General features: G+C 30.1%; 1 protein-coding gene across 6 annotated transcripts in view; it reads right to left on the reverse strand.

The window, feature by feature from the left end:
* Positions 1 to 3378: 3378 nt before the first annotated feature.
* LOC106682742 (glycogen-binding subunit 76A) overlaps positions 3379 to 11709 on the reverse strand; it is a 36389-nt gene continuing 28058 nt past the window's right edge. For 5 of the 6 annotated variants that reach the window (XM_014423766.2, XM_014423770.2, XM_014423769.2 and 2 more), the window contains 2 exons: positions 11182 to 11329; positions 3379 to 6173 (listed from right to left, as the gene is read on the reverse strand). In XM_014423766.2, the coding sequence (XP_014279252.1) occupies positions 5230 to 6173; positions 11182 to 11329 (1092 nt within the window). In that variant the 3' untranslated portion in view covers positions 3379 to 5229. Of the gene's footprint in view, positions 6174 to 6621; positions 6856 to 11181; positions 11330 to 11709 lie in introns of those variants that run through there. The other variant, XM_014423772.3, reaches the window with a different exon arrangement.

Raw genomic sequence — 11709 nt, forward strand, 5'->3', positions numbered from 1 at the left:
TATATATATATATAGTTTTCTTGTAGGAGGATAGTCCTGGTCGCGGTCAACAAAGATATCAAAATAGTAAAAGAGAACTATTTATTGTTAACCAACGTTTCGTCTCACTTTGTAGGGCTTCATCAGGCCTAAATGAAAAACAAGATACAAATATTTTAGAATAAACAGAACATTAAAATAAAAAACATTTCAAAACAATTGTTATGTTTATAAAGTACATAGAAAAAAATTAATAGCATCTACTTTTTGCATCTACCTTTTAGTTTTAATGAGTAAATCGCACTTGGTTATATCTAGTAGTAACTTGTTTCCAGTCTACCTATATGTATATTTCCTTATATCGTTATTATTAATTTTTTTCTATATAATTTATAAACAAAACAATTGTTTTGAAATTTTTTTTATGTTAATTCTAAAATGTTAGTATCTTGTTTTTTCATTTAGCCCTGACGAACCCCTGTAAAGTGGGGCGAAACGTTGATTTACAACAAAATAGTTCTCTTTTACTATTTTGATATCTTTATTGACCACCACCCGGACTCTCCTACAATCTACTTCATACTATCAATACTTCTTGCAATATAAAAGCTATATATAGTTATTAGTCATAATTGGTGAATCTGCCAACCATAGTCAGAGAAATAAAAAAAAATTGTGGTTATTTCAAAACGTTATAAAACATTAGTTTTTATTTGGAACTCCGTATTTCTAAATCAACATACTTAATAACTTAATAAGACATCATTTAAATCAGAGTAAATTTTCTATAATATGAGACCCAATAGAGCTGTTTGAGGGGTCACGGTAGCAGCGTGGTAACGCGCCTGTCTACCAATCCGAAGGTTAGGAGGTCGAGTCCCCGGCCCTACCCGGGATTTTTTCAAGCATATAAGTATGCAATACTCACTCACAACCTCCCCCCGGGCATTTGTGAGGCCAATGGGTGGCACTCACAAAAATAGGCGTGGGAGTGACTAACCCACCCTTTGAAAACCTCGTCATGAGACGCGTGATGTATTTCCTACATACATTATCGCGCGAGGCCTTGGACCTCTATGGTTTGTCGCGCCAATAATAATAGAATAATAGAGCTGTTTACGTCCAATAGTTCCTGAATACAGGTTCGGCAAACAGCAACTTTTTTTTTATTCTAACTTACCTATATATGGAATTTATATATATAAGGACAAGTATTATGATCGTGGAAAATTTGAAATACATGTTTTGAGGTTTTCTGAGTCCAGAAAAATGATCTGCGTGTCTGTTCGTGATCAGTCCAGCTCAAAACTGAAATTACATATTTAAGGTGAGTATATAGTCTAGGAAGTGATAGCAACTTTTTCGATAAAATCGATCGACCGGAAGTGCTACTTTATAAAATCAATTTTTTACATTTTTTTTATTTCCTCCTATATAGCTCTAACGATTTTGAATATACTCAGTAAATCAATGAGAAACTAAGTATAATTTATTATCATGTAGATTTTATCATCATTGGAATAGAATAACAAGGATTAAATGCTGAATTTTTATAATATATTACTGTAAAGCACCTTTAATTTTTTTAATTTGAAAACAATAAACAGTTCTCATTTTTAGCAATAATATGCAATGTATAAATACAAAACATTAAATTATTATATGAATAACTAAGGGATAAAAAATTAAAAACAGACCAATCCGAACCGAATGGAAACTTCCGAAAATGACCGATCTTTTCCGATTGCATGACTGCTTTGTTATCTTTTGTTAAACTGTTGTATACTTGACAGGAACAAAATTTGAACTTGTTTTTGCTATCTCGAGAAACCCTTAGATACAAACTTTTATAGCAACAGGAAGATAAAAACTATTTCTTAATTTCTTGAGAAATGCTCGACATAGAGAGCGCTATTATAACATAAACTTTAAGAGAGTGCACCTTAAATACTTCAATATTTATTATGTCCTTAGTATAATCTCAAATCAAAATGAATGTTTAGTAACTTCTGAAACAGCCACTATTTTTTTATTCTTGTTAAGCATGGTTGGCAGACATCAATTTTGACTCTTAGCAGTACATAGTATTCATGAAATTAATCGAAAAGTGGGGTGAAATAACGTATTTTTTTCTCCTCTTGGGCTCATGGACCATCTTGAAATAATACTTAGTCCTCAACCATCATAAACTTTTCTAAAACGCTGCAAATTATTATACAATGGTTTATTTACATTCTTCTTTTTTATTTCAGTTGAAAATAAAAATAAAAAATGGTATTTAGGACCACTATATATCATAAAAAAAAAAATAGATTTGGTTTAGTTAAACCAAGGTTTCTGTTTAAATTTTCACTCCCCTGTTACATAGTCCCCTGCAAATATTTATTTTTAAAATTTCAAGAGGCTCTGCTCATTACCAACCAGATTATCAACAATTGTTGGCTATTTAACAGTCCCTCGTCACCCTTCCCTTACACCATTGAAAATAATTACTATAAAACTTTGTTATCACAACGAGACAGATTATTTGATATAAGGTAAATTATTTATACCTAATGGAGATAAACGTACATTTAAATGAAATGATGTAATAAAAATAAAATTTTACCTAAATTCTGACGTTTATACATAAACCTCATTTATTATTTAATTTTATAATGTATTAGAATTATAATGGTTTCCAAACTGGAATGTAATTCATTAGAATTCTGGAACCTTTTATTTTTGCCATTTTATATTTCCTAGCATAGGGAAAAAATGACAAACAGAAGCTGAAATGCTGTAATAAATTAAGTCTACCTGTATCTGGCAGTAAAATTACAGTACACGAGTACTGTTGTGTTCTTTTTATTGCATAATTATTATTTAAATATGAAGCAGTAACCAAACTCAACAAAAATTAAATAACTCAGTTTTACTTCATCTCCTGTTTACTTGGAACAAATTAACATAGAAAGATTCATTGGACTTAAAAGATATTGCACAACACTAAAAGAACATATTTCATAAATGATAAAGTATCTAACATAAAAATATGCTTTTGATTCAATTAAAAATTTTAAATTATAAATAACAAAGAAATGTTTAAAATCGATTTACTGAAAAAAATATTTTAGTTATAACATAAATTTTTGGATTGTCAAACCATGGATTTTGTTAGCGGAACATAAGCAACTTAATTTCATATTTCATTAAAATATAGAACTATTTCTATATACTAGTTTGCAATAGTGAAATAATAGTTACTTCTAAAAACAGCAATCTCATATATATAGTTTTAATCATTTAGTTGATTCACTAGATGATTCATTTATAGTTCATTAAATTTTATTAATATTTTCTCATGTATGAGTATTTTTGTGGTATTCTTGGTATGTATGGTATCTTGTACATCAATAATAATGGTTAATGAAAGTTTATTGGGTAAAAGTTAAATTAATAAACAATAAAAAGTTTGTATAAACTGATACAAGCCATTTATTAACAATAGACATTCATATAGTTATATCAGGTACTTCTTTACACATTATTTGCCAATATTTACATTCAGTGACTACACTATAATTACAACTATCCATTACAATTTTCTATGCAAAATATACAACATTATATAATAATTTAAGAACTGTTGAGGGCCAACAATTTTGAAACCCAGAACAATAGAATATATATCATTTCTTTTTTTTAATAAATCTATTTTCCAAAATTTCAACAATCATTATAATTTGAGCAACAATCAGTCTATGAAATACAATAAAGCCAAATCAATTGTTCATTTTTACATTATTTTTACTTTTTCATAAAATATTATTTATAAATTAATATTCTTATATTATCAATCATAATTTTCAGTCTGATACAAATCTCAACAATAGTTTTCTTCCAATTTTTCGCAACCTCAACATTCAAAAAAATTAAAAACTTAAAACGCTTCATTGACAAAATACTAAGGAAGACAAAGGTTATATTCAAAATATATAGATTTAAAGCACATACATAAAGATCTATACAATGCAATAATAACCAAGGTATCAAATAACACTAGAATACAAATAATAGGTTCCAAAAATTTAAATCAATAAAAAAAATTCAACTTGACTAGTGGAACCTAACTATGCCTTTTACAGCCTACTATGAATCATAGAAATGATTAAAAAATCATATTTTCACTAGTATATACTTGTGAAGATCAGTCGTTTCATATCATACTATCAGTATATACACAGTGAGTAATTGTTTAGCATAAAGTTATAAAAAATATATATAACAAACAACATTAACCATAATAAAATCATGAAAAGAATCACAAATGTATCCCATGATTGACTCTCATTTTATTGAGATTAAATTCAAACATGTGATCTTCCGATTCTTGTAAATAAAACTAAACCGCAACAAATATTTACACAAGTTAGATTTTTTAACCCTTATAGAGATAATATTCAATTTACAAACATTTACTAAAATTTTTATATAAATCCCTATTTTTATGTTAATATACAATAAAATTTAGTATTAAAAACTCAAATATTTGAAATAATTTAAAACCAAAAAAGCTCTAAACAACTTGTAGATAATAACAAATCATTAATAATCAGATGAAAAAAGGTAAAGTGAACACAAGTCATATACAATACCCACCTCAATTCCTCTAATCTTTGAAAATTTATAAGTCAAGAAACTTATATATCAGAAAATTCAATGCTCAATTAGTTAAATTAACTTTAGTGAGCATATCAAAAGATATTAGAAAATATAGATAGAGAGAAGCAGTTTTTTTTCATCAAAATCCAATTTGATTTCTCTGTATCTTCAATAATTCTTGATGTGTATAACAGATATTCAATAGATATCCAAGAACCCAACTGGAGATTGAATATTAAAAAGTTGTTTTATACTTTACCTACTAGTATAAAAAAAAGTTATTTTCTAATAAATACACTACAAGAACTAATTTTTATGCTAAAATTTTCAACCTCAGTCATTTTTTAGTTTAATAATTATCATATTTTTCTGAAAAAAAAATGTTCAAACTGTTACTGAATATATAAAATTTAAACAGTTAAAAAATTAACGACCAAATATGATGTAAAAATATTTAATAAATAATTTACTTAAAATTATACGTATGGGCAATTGAACTCATCTATTACAGTACAATCGGTTTATCACTCGACCGACTACTGCTTAAATGAGCGATACCATTTCTATATCTCACTGAAAAATTGCACATTTCTTCAGTTTTAGTATTTAATAGAAGGACCCCCATGTTTCCAGCGCTATAGAAGATGAGACATAGGCAGAGGTGATGGGTTTGGGTGGACCTTCTGGCACGCACTGAAAGCTGTAGTTGGCACCTCCATTATTATCCCAATGATCTTCACCAAGAACTTGATACTTGATGGCGAATTCAAGTCTCTGCCCGAGATCTAACGCGAAAATAGGTATCGTAAAACCGAATCTGTCAGAGAAGCCGTCGTGGCTGGTGTCCACGTAGGAGGCCTGGATCTCGGTGAAGCTCCTCCACTTATCACCCGAATAACGAACCGCAACTTGTTTGTGGTAATCCAAGTTGACAACTTTTACTGTTCCGCGGATCTTGAGGCCGAGTGTGGTGGTGGCGTAGGCGTTCTCCAAACAGACCTTGCTCTTCGTCAACCGGTCGACGAAGTGCTGCTGGCCTCCGGGCTGCAAGAACAGTGGAACCAGGGTCCTGTCAGGCCTGGTCTCCTTCGGCGATTCCACGGGGTTCGCGTCAATGTTTTTCAAATCCTTGAAAGCGGATTTCGGTATCCTCGGAACTTCGTCAAGGAAAGTATGGACATCCGCTAAGTCAAGGCCGAGAACGTCGGCGAATCTCACTATTTTTTTTTGGCCGCTGGTTCTTGCAGATTTCAGCGACGACGACCGTCCCATCGTCTTCTTTTTGTTGTCCTCCTCTGGGTAGAGTAGAAGGAACTCGTCTTCGTCATCGAGTTTCTGTTCTTCTTCTTCTGTCTTCTCGTGACCGTTTGTCTCCTCAGAGTAATTGGATATGCTTAACGAAGATATGTCCCTGCATAGGTCTATGAAAGATGTGAAGGCAGGGGGCGAGAAACGGTGGATCTGAGGGCTAGATCGTTCTCCATTGTAATACGGGCCATTGAAGCTCTCACGGCGTGCTGTGTCGACTCCTCCTTGCATTTCTGTCGAATCTGAAACACGACAATAACATAAAGTTGTATTTCTCATTTTCAATAACTTAACATATTTACAAGACAATAAAGCAAACATTCCACTTAAGCCAAGCGCATTTAAAGAACCTAAAATGGTTTTAAGCAATTTAAAATCGGTCATATTATGGTTGTTCTGAACATCTGCTGCGTGATATTAACCCACGCCCTACAGTCTAGAACTATCAAGATCTCTAACTTCAAAAACTGACAACAGAACTTAATGAATTCAACGCCTACTGCTACACTTCCGCTCCGCCACAATAAGCTAGAAGATGGCGCCGTAGTCACCCAAACCATACATTATAGATGAACAAATAAATCCACAGCTGCTGCGATACAGTGAATGGGGGTATTCTTTAAAGTAATAATATAAGTTAAAAAAATTTAATCCACATTATATTTTAAATAGTAATAATTTTTTACTTACAGTCGAATGTAGTAAAACTGAATGGTATAGCGATCTGGAGCTGTATTAGGCTCATTGCAACGAATCCTACGGCAACGGACCGGGTTGTTGTTGACTCGGTAACGATACTCACTGTACTGGATTGTACATTCACATAAATAACCTAAATCGGTTTTATATCTAGATATCATATGGCAATCACTCTCCCACAGAGCGATAGGAGGGTATAATCTTACATCAGTCTACGGCGTGTCTTCCTCAAGTGGAGCAATCGCTAGTTAGTTCATTATACAACAATAGATAGCGCCTTTATTAAATATCTCGGTATCAAACAAACAACCATTAAAAAAAAGAAAGAAAGGAAAAAATGCATCTCAATTAATTTTATTTTTAGAATATGTAACTCATTTTTAATGAAAGCGAGAAAGTGATAACCATTTGATTGATTAACAAAATAAATTTGATTTGAAAAAAAAATCAAGTTTTTATAATTTATGTATATGTATTTATAATATAAGTGTCATAATATATATATATATTAGTTAAGGGAGCAATAAATAAATGTAAATAACCACATCTTAAAATAAATTGCTAAAAGATAAAATGCAATAACAACAGTTTAGGGTTACCTATATCATAACACAACAGGTTTACAATCTTAGTATTATTTAGGCATTTAGCTATGAAAATCGTTAAGATGAAGATGTAATGAAGAGTCTATATCATCGAGGAAGCAAAAGTTTATTAATGGATTCTTTCAAATAAGTAGCTCATGAATATTTCCTATAAATTAAAACAAGAAAAAACCATTGGAGCCCATTTGTTTTCAAATTTGAGGCATCAATACCATCTGTTTGGTTTGATGAAACTATTATAGCAATTTATTCATTTGATGACATGAACAAGAGTTCTTAGCATTAAAAAAAAAATCATATGCAATACTGAAAAAAAAAGATAAGACTAATCTATTTCATTTAATAAAACAAAAAGTATAAAAACTGAATCCGATAGTTCTTATCCTATGCAATGACTTTACTACTGAAGTGTAATAATCTAAAATCACCATCAAGAAATTGTGGGATACAGTTAGGTATAGTATTACAAACTTATACATTAGATAAACGTTTTTTTCCTAAAAAAAATAAAACAGTGAAATCCAAAAAAATATTTTCGGTGTCGTCAGATTTTGTGAAAGTAACACACTTATTGAAAACGTGTGAGAAAATAATATCCTATAAATAAACACCTGAATTAATCGTAAGCCATCGTAAAAAGATTAGATGAATGACTAATCGGTTTAAATAATCTTAAAGGATAAAAAATGGTTTAAATTACCATTAAACAAGAAGGCCAAATATTCACGTTTAGTGAGTTAAATTAATCCTTCCTAAGTAAGTAACATTAATCTAGTAAGTGGAAGGATTAAAAATTCACTTGCTAGAGTAAAATTTCTTTGAGTAAAAGGCTAAACAATTAAAAAAAGTAACCCAAGTAAATAATTTGAGAGTAAGAGAATTCTTTACCCAAATAGGCAGAAAAACGAAATCAGTTAAATTGAGTCATGAAGATAAAGATTTAAAAAACAAATTATTTCAACTTGTATTATTAGTATCCAAATCAACTAATTTTAATAAATTAACACGATAACATACAAAGCAAGAATGTTCTTGGAAACGGTAAGGATGTTCGGCTGGTACTATTTAGGAGAGTTGGAGACTCGCCAGAAAAGAAAAGAACTTAGCAAGTTTATTTCGGAAAATTTATCCAAGGTCAGCACCACTGCGCAATACACCACAGAGGACAACAGGAAAAAAGGAAATGGCTTCTCATTCGATAATACATATCGTAATATCGCCTTGGATATCCTGTTCAAGTCTCACAGGTTTCTGATTACTGTCTGCATAAAGTGGAGTATATCTCTATTTGTGAGGGTTCAAGGCTGATCGAAGTCGCGAATATCGCATCTAATAGCCTCAATTGAAGGAGCCATCTTCTCCAAGCACCAATGAAAAACATCCGGCGTCATTGGCAAATATTTGCTCAACTTGGAATCGACAAACACTTGTCACAAAACACTACCTTGTCTTACTTGACAGCAATTGTTATGAAGAGATAAGGCAGACGTGACGTTTAAGAAATAATTGTAACCGTCTACTTTAGTCATTTCTTGCTTTTCTAAATTCTTAAATAACAATAATAATATTTTAACAGAATGTGCATACTTTTAAGTTTGTATATTCTGGTGAATTTCGGACCTGGAGTTGGCTTAATTATTAATGCTAACTCAAAACGTCTTAATGCTAAGTCCTAAAGAATAGATATGCGAAAATATGAACCCCGATTATTTTTTTTTAAGTAACCCACATGCATTAAAATAAAAAAAATTATTTTATCTGGTTCTAAAACAATAAAACACAAATAATGGCTTCTTAATCATGATTTACGGAAAAGAACATAGTAAAAGTATGCTTCTCTAACCATATTTGTTTTTAACATCAAGCGGAAAAAATTTTTAGAATGTTTTCAGTATTTTTATTTGTAACAAAAATGTTAACTGCAAGAATCCTAATTCTGATACGGAGGGGTTCAATTCTCATCTGGGTCTCTTAATATATATTAATTTCCTCGCAATCCCAAGAAATAAATCGTGATGCGCTCAAAATATGGTAAATACAGAAGGGCAACCTCTAGGTAATTGAGGGTAAATTTAAATTTTATTTAAGAAATAATTCGTTAAATGAACTAAGCAAATTATTTTTTAAAGAACTGATTTCATCATTTGACTTAAATGTTAAATCGTTTGGTGAGTTTTCATTATTTTTTTTAAATTATTTTTTTAATTAATTGATATTCTAGACCAAAAACGTATTTGGTTATTTCAAAATTTAAATTTATTCTAGTCAAATAAATGTTTCAAATCGACATTCTCAATAAAAATCTAGATGAGATGCTACTCATGATAATTTGTAAATAACTTCCGAAAAGTGGATACTTTGTAATTTGATAGAATGTTTCTTATTTGTTAAATGACTATTTCTCTTGATAAATTATATTTCATTGTATACCGTCGAAACATACTTTTCAAGATTTTTTTGACAAGAAGCTAGTCTAAATTCAATTTATTCTGTCAAAAATCCTAATTGAGCTAAAGTTGGGCCACTTATCAAAGGACAGTTAATTTTTAGTTTCAATTTAAACTGAAGATCTCATCATATGGGAAATAATTAGCAAGTCCAAATAAAGTGCACATGCACTTGCATATAACGCAAATAAATTATTTGTATTGATTTTTTTTTTAATTGCGATGTACATATATGTATTTTACGTTTTTGTGAAACTATTGATTTAAAAAAACATATTGAAAAAAAGAAATTGATATTATTTAAAAAATAATCTATTCAGAAATATATTGTATTATTCCTACCAATGTTTAAAATATCAAAAAAAAAAAAATGAACAGCTATTGTAAATAATTATTTAATGAAATAATCCTTTAATTTATTTGATATACAAATTACTCAAACAGTTTAAAAATTTACTTGTATGTGATTGTCTTTATGCTAGTCATATATTTCGATTATAAATTCAACATCGACATTAAATAATAGAAATTTCAATTCCATCGAATTTATTATTATTTTTCGTTACGAAAGAAACGTTATAAACTTTTATTTTTAATTCAAATAAATCTCAACTATAAATAATACGTTATTTGAACAAAGCCAAGAGAGTACAAACAAAGCTGAAAGGATTTCGTAGAATAATTTATTTGAAGTAGTTAACGACTGGGACAACAAACAAGACCTTTTAACTCGAAACAGTTAAGAAATGGCGTTCCTATTTCTGACGCTGAAAGTGGGTTTAAATTTGTTTGTTTTAACTTTGTCTAGAATATTCCGATAGGATTCCTTAATAAATCTAGATGAACAAATTAAACTAACTATTTACGAGTATATATACATATTCATATTTTAAATCAGCCATCTCATCACTTCCCGGCATCTTTCATTAAAAAAATTTAAGCTGTAAACTAATACAAAAGTATCAAATAAAGTTGATATACGTTGTATGTCATCAGGAAGGTAAGTGATTCTCGACTTTACAGTTGAGGGAAATGATATTCCGTACTAAGTCTAGTTATCTGAATTATTGTTATTTTTTTTTCTTATTCATCCGCCTGTTGGAATATAAATAAGGTAAGAATAATTTTACTTTGCATACTGACCGTTTAGAAATTACCGAACCTATCTGGAGAATAATAGGGTGAGTCAAGTCAGTGGGTAAGATCCTAAACTCACCTGACGAGCCTATCATTCTCAATCAGAGAGTGATACTGATAGGCTTTTGTTAATCTACGAACGTTTTACTAAAGTTCTTTTTAGCCCTAATTCAGGTCCGAAGTTTTATTTTATTTATTCCTTCCTTCAGCAAATACTATGTATTTTTTCCGTCCAATATAATTTTAATTAGTTTTAATTATACCAATTGTTCACTTGAGACTCACGAATATAGTCTTTTAAGCATTGAAATTATTTTTAAAATACGATTTTTTTTTTTTAGCTTTAGGCTATCAAGATTTACCTTGATCGTTGAAGTCCTCCACAGAGCCCGTCCGGGACCCGTTCAATCTTTGGAAGTGTTTCGCCAGCTGTTTCAGATTCTGTTCCACGTCGTCACAATCAGTCTGATCTTTCTTTTCGGTAAGTTCTTCAGCAGACGGAGCCATCAGCTAGAGATCAAAGCTATAATTAGTCTTCTTAATATACCTCCGTTAAATATATAAATTTATTTTATGTATTGGTAAATAAAGAGAACATAGGTTTTGGTTCGGAAAAAGATTTTTGTAATATTTACTAAGTAACATTCCTGAAGTAGTGAAAGGGAGAACAAAAAGAGATAGCGAATCGTTTACGAAAACGGATAGAGAATTTTTTTTTCAAACAAAGACTCTATGAATATAAATGTCCTGATGAATTTAAAATAGTTGGGAAAGTTCTATACACAGAACACAATACGTGGCTAAAGTGAGTCCTTGTATGACTCCTTAAATATTTAAATTGTGTTATTAACTTTGTAAGTAAAATCGTTTATATATATATATATATATAT

Source organism: Halyomorpha halys, unplaced genomic scaffold (genome assembly GCF_000696795.3).
Source record: "Halyomorpha halys isolate HHAL.00 unplaced genomic scaffold, Hhal_1.1 Scaffold438.1, whole genome shotgun sequence".
NCBI lineage: Eukaryota > Metazoa > Arthropoda > Insecta > Hemiptera > Pentatomidae > Halyomorpha > Halyomorpha halys.